The 23,731-nt window shown below is 40.6% G+C and overlaps 1 protein-coding gene across 2 annotated transcripts in view; it reads right to left on the minus strand.

Moving 5' to 3' along the window:
* LOC113023072 (receptor-type tyrosine-protein phosphatase gamma-like) overlaps positions 1 to 23,731 on the minus strand; it is a 358,096-nt gene that overhangs the window by 71,237 nt on the left and 263,128 nt on the right. For both annotated transcript variants that reach the window (XM_080301449.1, XM_080301450.1), the window contains exon 8: positions 16,791 to 16,983. In XM_080301449.1, coding sequence (XP_080157575.1) covers positions 16,791 to 16,983 — 193 coding nt within the window. The remainder of the gene's footprint in view (positions 1 to 16,790; positions 16,984 to 23,731) is intronic.

Here is a 23,731-nt window from a genome sequence, read left to right on the forward strand (position 1 = left end):
GGAAATAGTAGGATACTTAACAGACTTCCAACGCAACAATATTAGATGTCTCGCTAATAGGGATGTGAAGGCAATAATATCCTTTTGTGTGGAATAAAGTGTAAGTGAGCGAACAGGAATCCCAAATACAGCAATCAGAGGACAAGGATGAAGAGTTACCCCAAGAACAGTTGACATAATAGCAAAATACCCTGTCCAGAAACCTTGTAGCTCAGGACACAGAAAAAACATGTGGCTAAGGTGGCAAGGAGAACCATGGCATTTATCATATTTATTTTCCACTTCTGGATACAATTCAGAAAGTCTAGAATTAGAGAAATGCACCCTGTGTATGACCTTAAATTGAATAAGTCCAAGACAAGCACAGGAGGTGGAAGATCGTACTCTCGCTATAGCCTGTTTCCAAGACTCCTCATGTATTTGAATTCCTAGTTCTCCTTCCCGTGTACACTTAAGCTTAACATTAGAGTGGTTACTAAAAGACAGAATAGCATCATAGAGTTTCGAAAAGGTTCCTCTGTGATGAGGAATAAATGATAATATTTAATGTTTTGAACCAAAATTCTTATTAATTGAAAGCTTATATATATTGCTGATTTAAGTGTTTCCTTATTTTTTCTTTTCAGCAGTACATTTGCCAAACATGATGATAAACTTGGATAGTCTGGAAAAGCACGTTTAAATTTGATTTTGGTTTTTTCATTGATTGGGCGAGGTCACTTAGGAATGTTTTGCAGCAAGTGTTTCTTCACCATCTACAACCAGGCAGCTGTTGAAGTGACTTAAACTTTTTGTCAAAGGCGAGACATGTGAACTCCAGGTTGTCACCGTTTTATTCCTTAGTTATATTTTGGAAGGACAACTCAAACCAGACCCAGCAGAAACTTATTGGCCAGTCTCTCAGAATCAAAAGCAACTCCAACATTTCCTAGGTTTCCCAAACTTCTACTGTAGCTTCATCAGGGATTTCAGTAAGAACGCCCTGCTTTTAACCCAACTCACCTCCACTAAAATCTCCTACCAGTTGAACCCCTCTGCCCGACTGCCTTTGACCATCTAAAACAACATTTTGCCGCAGCTCCCATTCTATCTCAACCTGATCTTTCCTGCCAGTTCATCATGGAAGTGGATGCCTCTAACTCCAGCATGGGAGTTGTACTCTCTTGGCAGCAAGAAAGTAAAATGCATTCTTGTCTTTTATCGTCATCTTACCCCTGCAGAGCGCAACTATGATGTAGGAGACCAAGAGTTGCTGCCATCAAGATCGCTCTTGAAGGGTGGAGGCACTGGCTGGAGGGGGTGGTCCCTTCATCAGACAGGTCACAAAAACCTGGCCTAGCTCCAGTCAGCTAACCGGTTCAATGCCTAACAAGTCAGATGGGCCCTATTTTTCATACTGTTTAGGAATATCAAACCAGACACTCTCCAGGAAATTCTCCACCTCTGCCAGCAGAATCAGTCTTCCTCTTTTCCTCATTTATCATTGGCGTCCTCACATGGGTGATTGAATCTGCCATCCACAAGCTTAACAGACCGAACCAGACCCCATGAAAAATCTACAGGGTTGCCTCTATATCCCTTCTGCTGTCTGGGCACACACCACCAAATTCACCTGCCAGCCTGTAATCAACTGTGTTATAACCTTCATTCAACGTTTGTTCCAGTGACCTGCCTTGATTAACAATGTCCACGAATACGTCTCTGCAGTCTCTGTCTGTGCACAAGAAGAGTCTTCCAGCTCTCCTTATGCAAGTTTGTTCAGACCTTCCCCAACTCTTTGTCACCCTTGGTCCCAGATTGCACTTGATTTTGTCACTGGTTTTCCACTCTCTTCTGGCAATATGGTAATACTTAACATAAAAGATCAATTTCCCAAAGCTGTTCATCTCATTGCCCTGTCAAAAGTTCTCTCATGTCAGTTTGTCCTCCCTTGGATACCAACCACAGGTTTTACCATCTGTTGAAGGTGAGCTTTTTCCCCCTGAATCCCTGGAGCCTAGTGTTAGGAAATAAAATATATAATCTGAATGCTGATTAGTGTGTTTTATGAGAGTCCCAGACTTCAGTGTAAAACTAGGTTGTAGGCTGACAGGAAACTGCATGCTTTTGCAGAAGCATGGTAATTGCAGAAGAAAGTGAAACCAACTAGGCTGTTTGATCGAAACTTAAAGTGTGGTGTGACGTAGAGAGCAAGTATATAAATAACTAGGCTTCCGTTTGTGCTTCAGACCTGAAACCATTGTTTTTCTTGTGACATTACCAATAAGTCTGATGTGTCACATGGCCCTCTTCCTATTGAAAAAACAAAAGTTGTATCCAAGATGGCCGACTTCTAAATGGCCACCATGGTCACCACCCATCTTGAGGAGTTTGCCCCCTCACATATACTAATGTGCCACAAACAGGACTTTAATATCACCAACCATTCCCATGTTATTACGGTGTATCTATATAAATGGCCCACCCTGTATAACACTTTACTCATTTTTCTTAAAAGAAACATGTTATATTACTTTCTCGTTACTCCATAAACCAGCCATCTCCAAACCGTTTGCACAAACTTGGGAGCAGAATATCTCTGTATGCTGAAGCATTAATAATTCATTTTAGTCGAACAAATGAGCTGAGCTGAACTCCTGAAAAACACCCCCACATCATACTGCAGTCAGACAAGTATCGTTCTCCTGGAAACCCAAACTCATGCACCAGATTGCAAGACAGAGAAGCGCGATTCGTCACTCCAGAGAACATGTCTCCAGTGGGAGGTAGTGAGGTGGTGGTCCACTCCTGAGTTCTACAGTTTATCCTTCAGAACTGTGGGAAGAATGGTGTTAAAGGAGACTGGAGAAATCAAAGAACATGATTCTCACAGTGCTGCCAGCGGTCTCTAGGTGAGAGAGGGAACGATATAGGAGGTGAATGACGGCACCATGCGCTCCGATGCCAGGCTGGTAGGCAAACTGAAGTGGGTCCAGTGATGAGCTCACCAGGGGGCGAAGCTGTGCCAGGACAAGCCACTCCAAGGTCTTCATCAGATGGGATGTCAGCCTGAGTGACCGGCCTGGGGCTCGGTCACTCAGGCGCAGCTGGCTGCCGGCGGAGCTCACGGGCGCGTCACTGCAACTCCCCCTGGCTTCTGCTCCGCGGCTGCTGAGTGAGCCCTCATCTGGGACTCTCCTCAGCTCTTTCCGGGACAGTGGCGCAGCTGCCCCTCTGTTGGTCTTCCTTGGTCTCTTGTGTTCTGGGGGCCTCTGGATGTCTGGAGTTTTGATCTCCTCCACACCTGCTTCATGCCCGAGAGGACGGGGCTGTGGCCCCCCCACACCCTCTAGCAGATTATTACATGAAGGAACCTTTTAAAAAACAAGCGTGTCCATGCTCACAGGTGTACACACGGGTGATCACACCCACAAACTGCACCCTTTTTGGCTCCTACCTCAAAGCACACTGTGTTCTGTTGATCTTATGTGCTGCACAATAATGTTTAACATTTAGTATTTACTGTCATATTCCCATATATCATTGTGATGTTGTTTATTCTATTACTCTTGTTCTCTTCTGCTTGCTTTCTTTTTTCTTTCTCAGCAGGTGATCCAGGTGATTGATATATGCATTTTTTTTCTCTGCCCGTTCTGTTGGTTTTTGTCTTTTGCCCTTCTCCCCGTCCCTCTTCTCAGCTGTTTCTGTTTCCCTCTTTCTTTCTCCCCTTCTTTCCCCCAGTCAAGTCTGTCCCGTATTCAGTAAGTGAAAATAAAATAAACAATAAAAGGTGAATCAAATGGACCATTACGGCAAGGCTGGGATGGTCAATTTGGTAAAGTAAATCCGTTGGGCATCTTTCTTTGCCTTTAGACAACAATTCTGATGGCAAAAGAGCCAAACGGGACAGGCCAAAAAAAAAAGAAAAAAAAAAAAAGAAAAAAAAGATGGGATGTCAGAGCCATCAGCCTGTAGCTGTTGATGTCCTTGGGATGTGGAGTCTTTGGCACTGGTACAACACGAGATGTGCTCCATCGCCCCACCCAGCTGATCTGCACAGGACCTGACAACCCTTGAGCTGATGCCATTTGGGCCCGCTGCCTTCTTGGCTTTAATCCTCTTCAGTTCCTTCCTAACCCGTATGGTTGAGAGAGAAAAGCTGGATCCATCTGGATGTGTACTGGGTGATGTGGTTGGGGGTGGGGAGTAGTGAGCAGGGTGAGTGGAGGAGGTGTGAAGTGGCTGAGGTGTCAGGAACCACAGTGGCAGTTTACAGAGAGTACAGTGAGCACGAGAGTCCATACAAACAATCCACATGCTGTGAGTGTGTAGATATTCCCGAATCTACCTAACACAGCTCATCAGAGTAACTCTAGAAAATAAGAGAGTTCAGCTCACTGCCCTATTATATTGTCCGTGACACTACCAGTATAAATGTTTATATCATATAAAAGTGTCATATTGGGACATCATCGGTATAGGAATGCCATGCATTTACGTTCCCACAACTACAAGCCAAGCCTAGTTACATCTGAGTGCAAGAGTTGTGTGTCAACCTCCAATGATTTATGTCCACATGTACACACTTCGAGTGTGGCACTAGTAGTTGGGGATGTACAACACAAAAGTATACAAATGAATCAACCGAGCATCACTATCTGCTCTCCCTGTGAGAGGAAAATGCTTAAAGTAAGTGGTTCAAAACCCAACTCACAATATCCCAGCTTAAAGTCTTAAGCAATGCTGTTATATTTAAGTTAAAATGTATAGGGAAAACACTACTTCGGCTACTGTCACAACTATTGCAGAATAATGCCGTTGCTACTGCTGTCACCTTGTTTGAACTAGGGTGTTTGGGAGTTTGCCCAACCAGTCTGCATGTATTTTGTGGATTTGGAGAAGGCATTTGACTGTGTCTCTCAGGCTACGTCCACACTAATGCGTTTTCGTTTGAAAACACATCGTTTTCTCTCAGTTTTGGCCTCCTGTCCACACTGAGACGACGTTTTTGCTCAAGGAAAATGCAGTGTTTTGAAAACACTCTCGAAAGCGCATACATTTCAGAACTGAGCTGTCCCATCGCAGTGTGGACACTTGAAAATGCAGACTTTCAAAAATGATGATTGCATTTTAGTTACGTGATGCAGTCATGTGACCAATTAAACAAAGATAGCGGATGACATTATACAGGAGTTGTTTTCTCTGCTCTCAATTTTGAAAGCCCTATTAAAGATTAATATCAGTTTGTACATGCTCCAGATTATTTAATTCTTACTTGCTTTGGCAACTTTTTACTTTTGTGTAGGGCTGGGCCATATACCGTTCACGGTAATACCGGTACAATGTTAGGCAACGATAAGAAAATGAAATATCGCGATAGAATATGGGTAAAACGCGCATGCGCAGTGCCTTTGTTTTCATATGCACACGGCCGAAAAAGCACGGCGGCAACGGAGAACGAGAAGGGGGAAAGCGGATTGTTGAGTGAAACGGATGAACCAGAATTAGTTTTTAAAAATGGTGCAACTTCACTGGTTGGTGTTTGTCTGTCAGATACACAGCAAAGCACAGTTTTTTGTAGAACATGCAAGCGGGCCGTCGTTATTGCTGTATTTGTCGTTATTATTAACAATTAATAAACTCTGGCTCCCTTTCTTACAGTTTGCCTTTTAACCTGTCTTTGTGCTCGTAAATCTGGGAGTAATCTGGGTCCAAAACTCAATCCTCTTCAGATCCCCTTCAGGTCCCAAAGTCAAACGGAGAGTTAAAAACTGTCTAAATTCTTTCATCTTTAATAAAACGATCAGCATTGGTACTTTACCAGGTGTAACTATGAAGTTTAACATCCAGGCATCCATGAAAACAATGTATTAGCGAGGCCGCGATATGGCAGCCTCGCTTCTGTCAGTCTGCCCCAGGGCAGCTGTGGCTACAACTGTAGCTGCTTCCACCAGTGTATGAATGTGAGAGTGAATGAATAGTGGTATTGTAAAGCGCTATATAAATCCAATCCATTATTATTATTATTATTATTATTATTATTATTATTATTATTATTATTATTATTATTATTATTATTATTATTATTATTATTATTATTATATGCAGCACGGTGGTTAGCACTGTTGCCTCACAGCAAGAAGGTCCTGAGTTCAATTCCACCATCAGGCCGGGGCCTTTCTGTGTGGAGTTTGCATGTTCTCCCCGTGTTTGCGTGGGTTCCCTCCGGGTACTCCGGCTTCCTCCCACTGTCCAAAGACATGCAGCTTGTGGGGATAGGTTAATTGGATAATTCAAATTGCCACTAGGTGTGAATGTGCGAATGAATGTGAGTGTGAATGGTTGTCTGTCCCTGTATGTTAGCCCTGCGACAGACTGGCGACCTGTCCAGGGTGTACCCCGCCTTTCGCCCTATGACAGCTGGGATAGGCTCCAGCGCCCCCCGCGACCCTGAAAAGGATAAGCGGAAGCGAATGGATGGATGGATGGATATTATTATTATTATTACATTTAACTGAGTTAGAAGTTAGCAGGAAGTTAGCGGAAGTTAGCTCGCTAGTTTCGCTAGTTACCTAAGCATGATATAGCTGAGAGATTTCTGAAAAAATTCAAACGTACAGCTCTGCTGTCACTTCCAACATAAATGAAGACAGAAAACTAAACAGCAGTGACGTTTGTAGGGTTACTGAAGTTGGGCTAGCTGGTATATAATGATGTGCTACGTGATCGCTAGCGACACAGCTATGTTAGCATAGCATAAACAGTGAAGCTGGAGGACGAACACTAACACTTTTCCACTTGATAAAAATTAACGTGAAGGTTCCTGATGGTTAGAGACAAATGCAATCGCATGGCAGGATGCTGTAATCCAGGGCTGCCCAATCCCAGTCCTCGAGAGCTACTATCCTGCAGCTTTTAGATGCATCCCTACTCCAACACAGCTGAATCAAATGGTTTGATTACCTCTTCAGGATGCCATCGTGTTTGGCAAAGGCCTGATAACAAGCCATTCATTTGATTCGGGTGTGTGGGAACAAAGCTGCAGGACGGTAGCTCTCGAGGACCGGGATTGGGCACCCCTGCTGTAAACGGACCAAACTTCAGTCAGGAGAAAAATTGAGATAATCCATCCACAATACCAGGTTAGTCATTAATATACTGCAACAACATGGGAATAGAGCAGCTGTGTTAGAATACAGCATTAATGAATCAATGGTACAGAAGTGGAGGAGTGGATATTATACATGGTTGTGCTCAGGATATGTCAGCCAATTTCTACTGGAAATGCCTTTGGGGGGGTTTTTGCGCTAGTAAAGTTGTGGAGTTGTATTTTGTCTCTCAGAAATTCGTCAGTTATATCGTTATCGCAATTTTTCAAATATATATCGTGATATATATTTTTGGCCATATCGCCCTGCTCTACTTTTGTGTTACTCGCAGCAACAACTCCACCTCATTGTTAGTCCATTTAAAAAAACTCAGTGCTTTTCCTCGAGCTTTTGCTGCGACATTTCAACGAGCCGGAAAGTAAATAAGCGGCAGACAGAAATGAGGCAGGCCGAATCTTATTCCGCTTCACGCGTGCGCACTACTGGAATGTAAGCATTCTCAGACGTTTCAATATGGAAGCACAACTCTGTGAAAACGACTGAAAACACTAGTGTGGATGTGGAGCGTTTTCAGGACATGGACGTAGTTTCAGGGTGTTCTTTGAGAGATGCTTCAGGAATATGGGGTGTTAAGAAACAGCTTACACTGACATCCATCTTGATCACAGCGGGACTTGCCGCCCAGTGGGCCGATGGTGATTTTTCATTTTTATGGGCCGAAGTTTTTTTTTGTTTGTTTTCGTTTGTCTTGTTTTGGCTTTTGGTAACAGTATAAACAATGAAAGGTGGTAAGTTGGTCAATTGGTCATGATGGACTCTGGGCTGGACCAATTACAATAACTCCCTATTGAGTTGAAAAGGAACACAAATGGTCCCGTACTTCAGCTAGAATGAAAAAAAAAGACACAAAGCTGGAGTTATTCTGTCTTTACGCTGCACAGCTGCCTCTTCTTCTCTCATTCTCTCCCCTCCCTCTCCTGTTGCTACTTCAATCATAAAACTGATCAATGATCAGCTGATCTCCTTTTCTCTCTTGTTTGTTTATCGCCCACTTTGCGCCAGAAAGAGGAAACCAGTGGATGTCGCGCTAAACAACAGCAGCACGTTTAAGCTTGATCAGCTGTTGTTAGAATTTATTTAATATTAATTTCTAGTATCAGCTGATGTTTGCTGGAGCCACAGCTGTAAAGCTGCTGGTCATGATGTCGGTTTGGATATGTGGTGAGAGGGAAACATGAAGATGAAACCAGGAGATGTCCTTACTGGATCATCAGAGCTGAACAGGTGATGGAGAAACAGGTTTACCTTTTAGGTGACATGGATGAGTTGAAGGGAAGTTATGAACTGTTTCTGAGACACAAATAACACCAGGATCCTTTTCTAAGTAGCTGACAGCTGGTAACTGTGCAGGGGCGGGTCTAGCAAAGTGTTGCCAGGGGGGCAGGTAGGGCATTAACAGGGAAAAGGGGGCACAAAGAAATACTTTTCTTTCTTATTCTCATTTAAAATGTCTCGCTTTTAATAAATAATTATCTGAATCTTACAACCAAAGTTTTAATCTGATGTAAAATGTATAGAAATCATACATATACCAACAAGACTGTAAATCACTGTCACAGCAGCGTCTGTTTCCATTCAAAGGCTTTATGGCTTTTCCTATAATACCTGGTGAGCCGGTCTCTAGTCAAAAAACCCGTGTCCATTTTTTGTCCCAGTCTAGCACTGATGTTGATAAAAGATGAGTGTCATGAAGCTGTGTTTGCATTTATTTGCACTGCTTTCCACTCTGGAAGTCTATTTATAGGCTTTATACAACTTGTTTTTTTGTTTTTTTTTTAAGTTGTTGAATATAAATATTATTTTGCATATCTCTGAAAATGGCTTTTTTTATTACAACTCTCAAAAATCATGGTGCAGACCCCAATAACTTTGATAATCTTCGCCCTATATCAAATCTCTACGGAGCCCCCCAGGGGACATGGGAGAAAAAAAAAATTAGGGAGGAAAAAAAAAAAAATTAGGGAGGAAAAAAAAAAATTAGGGAGGAAAAAAAAATTAAGACGGACTTTTGCGAGATCTCGCAAAAGTATTGCGAGATCTCGCAAAAGTATTGCGAGATCTCGCAATAAGTATTGCGAGCGCTCGCAAAAGTATTGCGAGATCTCGCAAAAGTTTTAGCCGCATTCTTCGGAGGCCGCCAGCTCGAAGCCGACCGGGAGGTCGAGGCACGATGTGCCGGGAGAGCGGTGTTCCTCCCGGCTGTAGTAGGTCTCGACCTCCCGTTAGCTTCGAGCTAGTGGGTGTCAGATCTCCAAAAACGTCGGAGCTCTTTTTCAAATATGTGATGTCTTGTAAGCCGAGCAGGTATCTGACGTTTACACAACTACATTCACGCCTCAAAATATCTTAAAAGTGTATTTTGTGACCCAGAAAGAGTAATATTACAACTAAGTAGCTGCCGCCATTGTTGGAGTTTTGCGAGATCTCGCAATACTTTTGCGAGCGCTCGCAATACTTATTGCGAGATCTCGCAATACTTTTGCGAGCGCTCGCAATACTTTTGCGAGATCTCGCAATACTTTTGCGAGATCTCGCAAAAGTCCGTCTTAACTTTTTTTTTTCTCCCTAATTTTTTTTTTTCTCCTTAATTTTTTTTTTTCCTCCCTAATTTTTTTTTCTCCCATGTCCCCTGGGGGGCTCCGTAAATCTCCCCTAGTTGTCGCCTCCCAGCTTCACTTACACCTCAATAACCATAATCTGTAATAGAACAGAAACTGCTCTGTTAAGGATTACCAGTGACCTTCTGATGGCAGCTGATTCTGGTCTCCTATCCATCCTCATCCTTCTTGATCTTAGTGCGGCGTTTGATACCATTTCTCACAATATTCTCCTGAACCGTTTAGCTTCCATTGGCATTAGTCACACCCCCTTTGCCTGGTTCACCTCATATCTCTCAGACCGCACTCAGTTTATGCAATTTAAATCCCAGTCTTCAAGTCTGTCCTGTTTCTGCTGGTGTGCCCCATGGTTCAGTATTAGGGCCTCTTTTATTCATTATTTACATGCTCCTTCTTGGTCATATGTTCTGAAAATATAATATAAATTTTCACTGTTATGCCGATGACACCCAGCTCTACCTTTCTTCTAAACCCAGTTCATCCCTCCCACCTTCCTCCTTCTCAGACTGTCTTATTGAGATTAGATCCTGGTTCTACTCCAATTTTCTCAAACTAAACAGTAATAAAACTGAAGTTTTACTTGTTGGTACACCATCTATCTTAACCAAATCCCACAGTTTTTCTATTAACATTGAACGTTCTCCCACCCTTCCCTCCCCTCAGGGTAAGAGTTTGGGTGTCATACTTGATAATACTCTTTCATTCCAGTCTCACATTAATTCCATAACCCGGTCTGCTTACTTCCTCTTGCGTAATATTAACCGACTCCGCCCCTTCCTTCCTCCCCATGCTGCTGCCGTCCTTGTCCATAGTCTTATTACGTCCCGCATTGATTACTGCAATTCCCTCTTATTTGGTCTCCTTAAAAGGTCCCTTCATAAACTCCAACTTCTCCAAAACTCTGCAGCTCGGGTCGTAACTCCTACTCTGTCAAGAGCTCATATTACAACAGTTCTTCAGCAGCTTCATGGTTGCCCGTAGAAACCAGGATAAACTTTAAAATCGTACTTCTCACGTACAAGTGTGTCCATAAATCTGCTCCTTCATATTTGTGTGAGCTGCTCCAGATCAACACTGTTTCCTGCCCTCTCATATCCTCATCTGCTGTTCATCTTACTGTTCCGTTCTCACGTCTCATCACTGTGGGGAGCAGAGCTTTCAGTCGCTCTGCTCCTCGCTCTGGGACTCTCTTCCTCCTGCACTAAGAAATATTGACTCTCTTTCCATATTTAAGTCACAGCTCAAAACACATCTGTTCAAACTGGCTTATTCGCTTTAGTGCTGATTTTATCTGTTGTCAAGCTCTGCTTTGCAATTTTAACTTATTTTATGTATTTTATGACTATTGCTCCTTTTATTAATGTTGTTCTTTTGTAAGATGACCTTGGGTTTTTGAAAGGTGCCCTCAAATAAAATGTATTATTATTATTATTATTATTATTATTATTATTATTATTATTATTATTATTATTATATTGCACTTCTATTTTTTGTTTTTGAAATCTGCATAAAATTGCATTTTAAATTTAAATTTTAGATTTAAAGTTCTGCTAACAGCTTAAATAAAAAGATCAGTATTGCTGAACTATAAAATATTTTGGGTGCAGTGTACTTTTTGCATCCAGGTATAACAGAATAGTTTTAGTGTTTTGTTTTTTTAAACTTGAGTACAAATACAAAATGCAGCAAGACATTAAAAAACAAAAACAAAAAAAAAAACAGTTTTATTGATTATAATAGACTATCGGATTCATATCGGCAGATATCCAAATTTATGATATTAGTATCAGACATAAGTGGTATGGTTTCATCTCTAGGTTATACACTACTACTACATTTAATTATTAACAATTAATAAACTCTGGCTCACTTTCTTATAGTTTGCCTTTTAACCTGTCTTTCTCTGCTCTTATCTTTCTCTTTACCCCCAGTTATCACAGTGGATGGCTGCCCCTAACTGGGCATGGTTCTGCCAGAGTTAGAATAGCAGAAAAACTCCTATTAAAAAGGAGTTTCTTTCCCCCGTCATTCCCATTGTTGCCAAGTGCTTGCTCGTAGGGGGTCGGTGATTGTTGGCTTCCTGCTCAGGTAGTAGGTCTTTACCTTATAATTTAAAGTGTTCTGAGGCAATTGTTCTTCTGAATTGGCGCAATGTAAACGAAGCTCACTTGAAAATTTGATCAAATTGAAGTACCAGTCACTGAATATTTTCTCTTTAAAATCACCTGCTATAAAGAGCCTCAAGATGGTTGTGTGAGAAATCCCAGTAGATAGGGATGGGTATCGTTTAGGTTTTATCGGATACCGGTGCCAAATCGGTACTTTTGAAACGGTGCCGGTGCTCAAACGGTGCTCAAACCGGTGCTTAAAGAATGGAGAACACAAAATTGGTCCAAAAACCTCTCATGTTCAGCTGGTTTTTTGTAAAAAGATAACAATGTTAGCCTTTTCTGCAGCTATGGGACATATATGGTATCACTCTTGGCTGGAAGCAGTGCTTAAACAATGGAAAAAACACAAACTTTGTCCAAAAACCTCTCATGTTTAGCTGTTTTCCACTTTTTCTTTGGTCATTTTAGCCTTTTTGGCCAGGGTGAAGGGAGTATCTGCCATCAAACAAGAAGACAGCCGCATGTAACTACGACGGTGTTTGCTAGTTCACCTTACATGCATTAATGTAATAACGTGGTTAGCCTACTCAACGTAAATTACACACGAACAACATTAAGCTACTCACGCAGAGAAGAACGGCTGCTGCTGCATCATCATCCTCATCATTTCTGCTACACTGGCAGGGCTAGGGGCCAGGACTCTCCTCTTCGGGTTTTTGGGGATGTTGCTAACTCCGGGTCTGATAACAGGCAACCCACCCGCAGTAGATGTGCTCAGTGTGAGGTCTCGCAGCAAGCTATTAAATACAGCGCATTTCTGGGCTTTTTAAAAAAACGCTATGCGTCGCCAGGTGTTTCATCGGATTTGAGGTGTTACCTCCTTTGACAGTATCACAGTATCAGCTTAAAGCACTTGTTGCAGGCTGCTGAGTTTGCATCTTTTGCTGTGAAGTACAGCCAGACTTTTGACCGCTTCGCCTTGGACATTTTTAATCTGTAGCTCTGCTCTAAAAGAACGTACGTACCTGGACCCGCCTACTATCCTCGGAAACGTAAAATGATTGGCTAGAAGTGTATCACAGCTCAGGGAAAAAAAACACCGAAATAAAGCACCGAAATGTGCGCTGCTTTTCGGTCTGGTTACTACCATTTATGTCAGAACCGGTGCCATCATGGCACCGGACACCGGTACCCATCCCTACCAGTAGATCACCAGTTTCCAAAATACTCATACAATACTCTGACACATTCAAAGTCACTTAGATCGGATTTTTCTCCATTCTAATGCTTAGTTAATACTTTCTACTGTAATTCAAACCATGTTCTTCCTTCCTAAATATACTGAATTGCTGCCATGTAACTGGGTGATTAGATATTTGCATTAAGAAGCGGTTTAGACAGCTGTACCTGTTATTTTCATTTTAACTGTAATTCTACACACTTCCATCCAGCCGTCTTCCCTCCTCCTGATCTGCATTTCTTCTTTGCATACAGAAAATGTCTCATAGTAGCACTCAAGGACATCCTACACGAGCAAGCATAATGTGCCAGGAAAACACACACACACACACGCGTATGTGGAAGAGTGGGTTTGTGCATGTCTAGCATATATACTTTCCTTGCGGACCATATGGAACAGTGCCTGAAGGAAGGTTGGGGACAAACTCTTTAGGGAGAGATGACAGTGAACAGATGCTAGGCCTCACATGCAGACTTATAAGTCCACAGAGAAAAACAAGCACATTCACAAACACACAGCATGCATACACAAACTCTGCACACGTTGTAGCATTCTTTGACTGGTAATGAGGTGAGAGTGGGAGGTTGGCCAGTGTGCCTCCCACTGCCTTATGTTAGGAGAGTTAACAGAATTAGTACTAAAAAGACAGATAATCCAAAAGCACACAAAAAGAAAAGACAATCTGTACATATACTTCGTTTATTAACATTAAGAATCATTACCATGGAAGAATGATGTGAGGATATATTTTAGCAGATTAGGAATTCTGTATAGATCACCTGGGAGACCAAGTGATAGAACCAAGCACTAACAGAGGGTCAATGCCAACATTTTAAACAACCCTAGAACCACCAGGATGTGTCATTTTGACTCTATCCTGCAAAAACTAACAATAGTTACAAAGTTAAGACATTAGATTGAACATTGAAAAAAAATTACAACTTATTTTGGGGAATTGGTTGAGTTACAGTAGCTATGCTAAAACAGATCACTCACTGTGAAACAAAACAGGATATTGTCTACATTTTTTATTTGCCTACAGCTGGATACAATGCCATAAGAAATGCTTTAATCAATTAATTATTGTAAAAGTAGAACACTGAAAGTTTATCACCTTGTCCACATGCCTCAGTGTCATCAAACCAAGCCTCAGTCTGCTCCACTTGGCTTAAAAGCAATAAGATTGAGCTGCTCTGCCTGGGATTTCACTTTTTATTTCTTCAGATTAGTTCTCTGCACTTTGGACTCTCAGCTCATTTCAGCTCAGTTCATAGCAGCAAGGGAAATGTAGCTGTTTAAGCTAGTACAAGTACCTGACCCAAAGTAGCATTTTCCCTTACTTTGATCCAAGCATAGATTGAAACTACAGATGTAAATACCAATACCTCCTTTTATATAAATTAAGTCAATGAATATGAATAGGTCAGAGGTGTGGACTCGAGTCACATGACTTGGACTCGAGTCAGACTCGAGTCATTAATTTTATGACTTTAGATTTGACTTGAAAAAACGTTCTAAGACTTGTGACTTGACTTGGACTTTTACACCAATGACCTGGGACTTCAATTGGACTTGAACCGGTTTACTTGAAAAGACTTGATATTTCACCCCAAATATAAAATTTAACATGTATATTAGATGTACATGTAGATTGAAAATGTGACGTCATTCAGGGGTAGAACCGCAAAGGATTCTGGGAACTCGTGGCAAGAGGTACTAGCGCACGCAGGCTTTCAATTAAAATCAGTTATACAGCGATAAAAAGAAACACAAAAATGTCAAGAAGCCGTTGTACTATTAACTGCAATAGCCGGTCACATGACAGCCACGGAAAGCCGACGGGTAAAGAGATCGGTTGTTATCGGATTACGTCGTTGAAGAGAAATTGTTTGAGCCATGTTTCCGAAGTAACAAAGACGCGACTGGATTGCAGCCATTCAAAGACCAAATATAACATCCCAGAACCCTCCAGCTCCCAGGTTAGTCTGCTCCAAGCATTTACACGAAGGTCAGTTTGCTGTTGTAGTTAATGCGTCATTTTTCTTAACATAATTGGTGATATAGGTTACAAGCAAGTCTGGCGCTGAACAGAAATTGTCGCGCTATGCTCCTTTGTTTAATGTGCATAAATAGTCAATTGTCCTGACAAAATGTTGCGTTTCGCTTCTGTTATTACCATGGTACATTGACAAAAACATATACTTTTATTCACAGGATAAAACAGTTTTTATGTATCACTAATTGCCCAGTACGATTACAGCATACAGTATTATTGTCACTGCTACATTTCTGTAACGCGTACCAGAAATTATTTCTACTACTAATTAATTACCGTTGAGCTCAAAGGTCCTATTAATAAACGGTTAACGAATGTGTATTTATGAAGACGATTTGTGAGACTGGTAAACGTATGATACGTACGATGGTCTTTCGTTCTACATGGTGCATTTCAAGGTCCTGTACCCATCCGTCGGTAAACTGTACCTGGGCTTGTTGCAGTGACCTGAAGTTACTAAACTTCATGAGTGTATGCACTCACTCCAAGAACCGTATGATTATAAATATGCAAATAAACATGCTACGATGAGATAGCTGACTTCATCTAACTAGCAAATGTTGTCCAGGCTACGTTGGTGATGCAGTTTTTTTTAATGTGTATGATATTTTTGTCATGCGATTTTAAAGCCGGTGTTGTGCCAAAAACTGATTTCCAATGTTTCCGTGTATTTTTTTCCGTGTAATATCTTTATGTATGTTCGTAAATAGACTTCGGTGAACAGGGTTTACAAAGGGGTTATATATAGAATTAAAAAATTATCAGTTTTTCAAGTATCTTCACAACTCTGTGTTATTGTACTTACATTATAACCAATCCGGTCCCTTATCCCTACTTAAAATATTTTTAAAGAACTATTGGAATATTTGCTGCCATTTCTGCTGTCCTCTTGGCCAACTTACTCTTACAAAAGACATTTTTAATGTTAATGAGATTGTTTTTAACTGCAAAAATAAAGGTTATATAAAAGTCACTGCCAAAAACTGATTGTGGCTTCTACCTTGTTACACAGATGTTGTTTGTGGCTCAAGATGACTATATGTCATCCATGAGGGATGCATTTGACATCTGTTTCATATATTATAGCCCAACAAGTTACTTATAGCAGTTTAAATACAAGCAATCAATTTTGGCAAATACCGGAAATCAGTTTTTGGCAGACAATCACTTTTTAGCACAACACCGGTCCTACAACCGCATCCAAGAATAACATGCAGCTTATCTCAGAACTGTCGGTGAAAATTATTCTTGGAGCTAAGTGTAATTGAGCTGCAAGTTCACTATTTTGTCATGTGTTGAGAAAAACACAGATTTAAAAATTACATGGTCCAATATTTACATTTAGCATAACTGCAACCTTCTTTTTTCGTTTTTTTTTAAAGACTCGAAAAGACTTGAAATTCAAAGTTTCAGACTTGTGACTTTACTCGGACTTTTACACCAGTGACTTGAGACTCGACTCTGACTTGCCTGACATTACTTGAGACTTGACTTGAGACTTGAGGATAAAGACTTGAGACTTACTTGAGACTTGCAAAACAATGACTTGGTCCCACCTCTGGAATAGGTAATATAAAAAAAACCAAAAAATTAATACTTAAAGTGTGAACATCCTACCTTTGGAAGCCTCTGTGCCATACGGGTTGCTGCCGCTGTCATTTAGGTCAGGCAACCAGGCATCTTTTACTGCAGACTTGAAGACGTGCCGGTTATCTAAGCTCTGGATGGGCCTGAAGTTGCTGCGCAGATACTCCACCGACTTAACATGGTCTTGTTGCTCTGTGGTGAAGATGGAGTAGAAAGCCTCCAACTGGTGGTAGTAGGGAAAGTGAACATTACAGCAAAATAGAGATACGAGTGGAGACAGGTAGTTATTACCAAGCAGAAGTCAATTTGGTTATTTTGAGTGTCTTTTCATTCTTTTTTTGCACTCATCACACAGAAGCAAAAGCCAATTTTACTGACAAAATAAAACAAAGCATTTCACAAAAATTAAGAATATGAGCAGGAAAATAAAGAAACTTTGATAATTGCCTGGCACGTGGCAGTGACCAATAAAGGACCTGACATAAAAATACACAGGTTTCAACGCACTGAAATATAAATTAATAAAAATGAAATAACATAAACACATAACACACATTTGAAAACAACTGCATGCAAATATATAAATGATAAATAAATGCATTTTAAAAAATAAGCAAACATGGGACACTACAAAAATGCTGAATGCTCACTGTTACTATTCCATTAAAAAAAAAGAAAAAACTTTGTCATTCCACCAGTAAAAAAAAAATTTTTTTTTAAAAAGGCCTGTGAGTTTGAGGGTCCTGCACAGTATCTTAGCTGTTCCTAGGATCGCGCTCTTCTGGACAGAGATCTCCGATGTTGTTCCTGGGATCTGCTGGAGCCACTCCTTTAGCTTGGAGTCACTGTACCTAGTGCTCTGATTACCAGTAGGACCACTGTTACCTTCACCCTCCACACCTTCTTGACTTTTTATTTCAGCCCAGGTTCTTGTGTTCCTTCTCCCTGATGTTGCTATCATTCAGTATTGCTACATTTATCACGACAGCCATCTTCCTCTGATTCCTCTTCTTGTCCACCACTGTCTGGTTGGTTAGCCATCACCAGTTTGTCAGTATCTGAAAATCCCATAGGATCTTAGTTTGGTCCTTCTCGACCACTCTCTGCCTCCGTTTCACCAAACCTTTCACCAAACCCCCAAGCCTCAGTTTCACTAAAACCTTTGTTCTCTTCTGAATCACTCGTGTTCCATTTTGACCTCAGGACTTCCAGGCCATACTCTGCACAGATGTTCTTGTATACTATGTAGAGATGGCACGATACCACTTTTTTATGTCCGATACCGATATCATAAATTTGGATATCTGCCGATACCGATATGAATCAGATATAGTGTAGCTTGTAATCAATAAAACTGTTTTTTATAAATAACTTGCTGCATTTTGTATAAGTTCATACTCAAGTTTTAAAAACAAAACAAAACACTAAAGTTATTCTGTTATACTCGTATGCAAAAAATACACTGCACCCAAAATATTTTATAGTTCAGCAAAACTGATCAATCTACTAAATTTAAACCTACTCCATCATCCCTATTCTGGTATCTTAAAAACCCTCTACTGCATGACTTTTTAATTTTTGGGGAAAAAATATTTCTCCTTATTTTGGGGGAGCTTTACACAGCAAAATCTCCAGTGTTAAATTAACACTAGAGAGTGTCTATACAGGGAGTGCAGAATTATTAGGCAAATGAGTATTTTGTCCACATCATCCTCTTCATGCATGTTGTCTTACTCCAAGCTGTATAGGCTCGAAAGCCTACTACCAATTAAGCATATTAGGTGATGTGCATCTCTGTAATGAGAAGGGGTGTGGTCTAATGACATCAACACCCTATACCAGGTGTGCATAATTATTAGGCAACGTCCTTTCCTTTGGCAGAATGGGTCAAAAGAAGGACTTGACAGGCTCAGAAAAGTCAAAAATAGTGAGATATCGTGCAGAGGGATGCAGCAGTCTCAAAATTGCAAAGCTTCTGAAGCGTGATCATCGAACAATCAAGCGTTTCATTCAAAATAGTCAACAGGGTCGCAAGAAGCGTGTGGAAAAACCAAGGCGCAAAATAACTGCCCATGAACTGAGAAAAGTCAAGCGTGCAGCTGCCAAGATGCCACTTGCCACCAGTTTGGCCATATTTCAGAGCTGCAACATCACTGGAGTGCCCAAAAGCACAAGGTGTGCAATACTCAGAGACATGGCCAAGGTAAGAAAGGCTGAAAGACGACCACCACTGAACAAGACACACAAGCTGAAACGTCAAGACTGGGCCAAGAAATATCTCAAGACTGGTTTTTCTAAGGTTTTATGGACTGATGAAATGAGAGTGAGTCTTGATGGGCCAGATGGATGGGCCCGTGGCTGGATTGGTAAAGGGCAGAGAGCTCCAGTCCCACTCAGACGCCAGCAAGGTGGAGGTGGAGTACTGGTTTGGGCTGGTATCATCAAAGATGAGCTTGTGGGGCCTTTTCGGGTTGAGGATGGAGTCAAGCTCAACTCCCAGTCCTACTGCCAGTTTCTGGAAGACACCTTCTTCAAGCAGTGGTACAGGAAGAAGTCTGCATCCTTCAAGAAAAACATGATTTTCATGCAGGACAATGCTCCATCACACGCGTCCAAGTACTCCACAGCGTGGCTGGCAAGAAAGGGTATAAAAGAAGAAAAACTAATGACATGGCCTCCTTGTTCACCTGATCTGAACCCCATTGAGAACCTGTGGTCCATCATCAAATGTGAGATTTACAAGGAGGGAAAACAGTACACCTCTCTGAACAGTGTCTGGGAGGCTGTGGTTGCTGCTGCACGCAATGTTGATGGTGAACAGATCAAAACACTGACAGAATCCATGGATGGCAGGCTTTTGAGTGTCCTTGCAAAGAAAGGTGGCTATATTGGTCAATGATTTGTTTTTGTTTTGTTTTTGAATGTCAGAAATGTATATTTGTGAATGTGGAGATGTTATATTGGTTTCACTGGTAAAAATAAATAATTGAAATGGGTATATATTTGTTTTTTGTTAAGTTGCCTAATAATTATGCACAGTAATAGTCACCTGCACACACAGATATCCCCCTAAAACAGCTAAAACTAAAAACAAACTAAAAACTACTTCCAAAAACATTCAGCTTTGATATTAATGAGTTTTTTGGGTTCATTGAGAACATGGTTGTTGTTCAATAATAAAATTATTCCTCAAAAATACAACTTGCCTAATAATTCTGCACTCCCTGTATGGGTCCACACCTCTGAGTGTTAAATACAACACTGTTGAGTGTTAAATTAACACTTTTGACAGTGTTATATGTTTAAAAGTAACCTAGTCAGTTTTGAAGATTAACAATGGCTAACACTGAGCAGTGCTTGTTTTCTAACACTGGAATATTTCTAACATTTTGAGTTATTTTCCAGCTCACTGTCCTCACTTTCTGAGGACAGAAAGTGCACATTCCCTTGGTTTCCTTGCATAAAAGGTTTTTACATCCATGTCCTGTAATTATGAGTAGATTGTAAAGTAAAAACATTGACTATGATCATATAAATGCACACAAACACATCTCTACACACATATGCAAATGCATTATATTGCCTGAAAAAGATTGGGCTAACTGCGCAGTGTTGCCTTGAGGCAAAGAATGAAAATTAACAGTTTTACTGTATAAATAAATTTAAAAAAGTAGAACAAACAATCAAATATGCTTCTTAACATATTCATGCACATACAAGTATTTTTTAATATACATTTATTTCACTATAAACATGTAAAATAGTGATCTTTATCTTGCCTCCTAATGGAGATGTCTGTCATGTAGTGCAGCTTGCAGAAAGGGGTCCTGCCCCCCAAATGAAAGTCACACCACCTTCAACTCTTCATTTTATTTCAAAGAGATGTGCCTGGTAGCATTATTTGGAAAAAAAAAAAAGGTTGTTTTTTTTGAAGGGCCAGTGTAAGGCATGAAAATGTGATTTGTTGCCACAGGGCAATGCTATGCTGTAGAGGGTTAAAGAGTACTTAGCAGAAATATTAAACAACCTAACTAATAGGGTTGCCAACTCCCAGCAAAAATATTAGGGATCCGCCCCCACCCTCCACCTCACAATGCTTAATCGTCATAATCAACTTTAATTTAATGCACGTGCAAAACAAATGCACTAGTGATGTGGTGTTCGCGAACGAAACGGCTCTTAGAGCTGGATCTTTGAAGTGAACTACGTGAGCCGGATCCTTAATGGGAGCCGTGGTTTTTTTTGTTTTTTTGTTTTTTCTTCTTTCTCTCACCCTCTCTCTCGCACTTTTTTTTTTGCTTCACTCCGCACGCGAGCCTTGTGCTTGCGCTGAGCAGAGGGGGAGGGGCAGTAGTTACACTCGCAGTAGCACAGGAACAGAGCAGGAGAGAGAGAGAGAGAGCCAGGGACAACAACGTCACATTAGAAAGGTATAGTAATCATCCACAACTATTTTCAGTTGCAGATGATAAATGATTCAGAAAGTTTATTCATGCAGGTCCATATGACAGAGAATATGCATCTTCTTTTTGTTTTCATATTATAATTTATATTTAATTGTGTTGTGGTTTGCAGTGTTTTGTGTTGTTTCACTTTAAATTTGTTTAAAAGGAAAAAGCTGAAAATTTAAATAGTTAAAAGTTTAAAATGTAAATAGTTGATTTTTGTATTATATGATTTATTTATTACATTTTATGTGGAGTGAACAAATAAAAGTATATTTACAGTGGCCCCTACAGACAAAGCACATACAAACTCCAAAACACGTACAAAACACAACAGAAGTGCTCCAGAATGCTAGGGGGCAGTGTTGAGCTTTTGTTACCTAGTGGCTAAACAAGCCAGCAAGTACCAATGACCGGATTTGGTGTGTGGTAGTAACAGGTAAATGTAAATTCTTTTTTAATTATTTGAATATATATGAGTGCTTGTGTATAAATACACACACAATACACATATGCTTTCAGTTGTGTTATTTAAGTGATCTAGGTAGCTCTGTTTGGAAGTTCAGTTAACGCTAGAAATGTGTTTTGGAGTTTGTACGTGCTTTGTCTCTAGGGTCCACTGTATATATTTATATATAAACATATATAAATAAAACCACTTTTTTTTTTACATTAATAATTCCTTTTGTGCATAATTTCATATTGTTGTTAATAATAAATTAATTAAAGCAACAAAACAACCTGAAGAGCCGGTTCTTTTTAGTGAGCCGAGCCAAAAGAGCTGGTTCTCTAAAAAGAGCCGGAAATCCCATCACTATTTCCCTCCCAGGCTTCTAGACTTCTGATTGACCAAAATTTTGTTTTTAGCCTTTACATGTGGACAGACATATTTTTTTTAAAACTGCACGTGTGGATGAGATTTTTTTTTTAAAAACGAAAATGGAAAATCTCTGTTAGAGTGAATTGTTAAATGTTGTCATTTTTATGCTTACCATCTCTACATTGTTTCAAACTGTGTGATCAAAGACATTCCTTTGTTCCCCTCTCCAGCCTGTCGAATGGTGGGAGGCTGTAGTGTTTTATTACAGGCACATCCCATGTGAAGGTTCTGTTTTGTTGTTTAGTAAACTTCCTGCCCTTCATGGCCTCACTTGTGTTGTGCATGGTGAACCAATAAAGGAATTGAGCCATATATAGGGTGTGGGGGAGACTACCCTTTTTATGACCAAGGATGTTGTTAAAAACAGTTGTTATCAGGAAGTCCCGCACACAGAAAGACACACTCACGTACACACACACACACACACACACAATGCCTTATCTTTTGTAACCATAGGGGGGTTTTACAATGGGAGGTGCTTGTGTGTACTGTAACTGTTTTCAATAAAAGGCGGCAAGCGGAGCCCTGAGTCGAGGTCGTCTGTGGTAGGATTCAGAGTGCTCTGAGACACCGACCGGGGCCTCCCTTGCGCAAGTAAAATCGATTGATCACTGTTGCCTTGCATCATTCCTTCACGGAAATAAGTCTCACGAGTTAGCGAGGTCTAAGTTTAGACTCAACAATCTCCATTTTTAAAAATACCTGTGTACGTGTGGATATAGCCTAAGTATATTTATTTGAAAATCCAAATCACCATATCAGTATTTATTCTGAAGAGGTATTTTACAATGTCATGTTACAATTTAAAATGTTCTGAACCATCTCAGGTGGAAGGATTAACTCACCCATCCTACTTAGAATTGGTACTCATAGGTTAATCTCACTAGTATTTCTCTGTTGACATCTCAATTTTAGGGCAATTGTGAAATGAGTCGAGTATAACAAAAAACATTAAAAGGTTGACGACACACGAGACCGGCTCTTCATACACATGTGTCCACACACGCAGTCTGTTTGAAAGGAGCCGATTTTTGTTGAGCTGTCATGTAAGTATCTGAGCATCGGCCCCTTTTTGCTAACCCTACTTCAACTATCATCCAAAACGAAAGTGTTTCAAAAAGCAAAACTCAACAGGCCTTTGATTTTATTCACTTCAGGCTGAATCTCGTTTCGAAAACCTGAGCCCAAAGCAACCGTAAGTCAATTACAAAATGAAAAGTGTCACTGAAATTCCAGGAGGTAGCTTACAAAAGCTGTATTCAGGAGTTTCCTGTCATGTCAAATGTTTACGTGCAATAAAGTTTCTACTCAAATCAGCACATATGTCTTTATTGGCAGTGTTAAATTGATTGTACTGCTTACACGTATTGTTGGTATGTTGTCCTTTGAAAATAGAATAAACATATTCCTTCCATATACAAACATTTTAAATAAATAATATGTACTGAGCACTGTTATGTACCCAGTAGGTTTGGGTGGGAATTTTGTAAAGCGCTTTATTGAAGTAATGTGGCGGTCAAACAGGTGGTCGGCGGGCTGCAAGTGGTCACATGTGATGGCCCTGGTTTTCCTGAGACAGGAGAATCTGGCAATGGCCTACAGGGGTGGCAGAGGGCAGCCAGGGATTTTTGGGGCAGTGTTTATTG

This window comes from Astatotilapia calliptera, chromosome 5 (genome assembly GCF_964374335.1).
Source record: "Astatotilapia calliptera chromosome 5, fAstCal68.1, whole genome shotgun sequence".
NCBI classification, from domain to species: Eukaryota; Metazoa; Chordata; class Actinopteri; order Cichliformes; family Cichlidae; genus Astatotilapia; species Astatotilapia calliptera.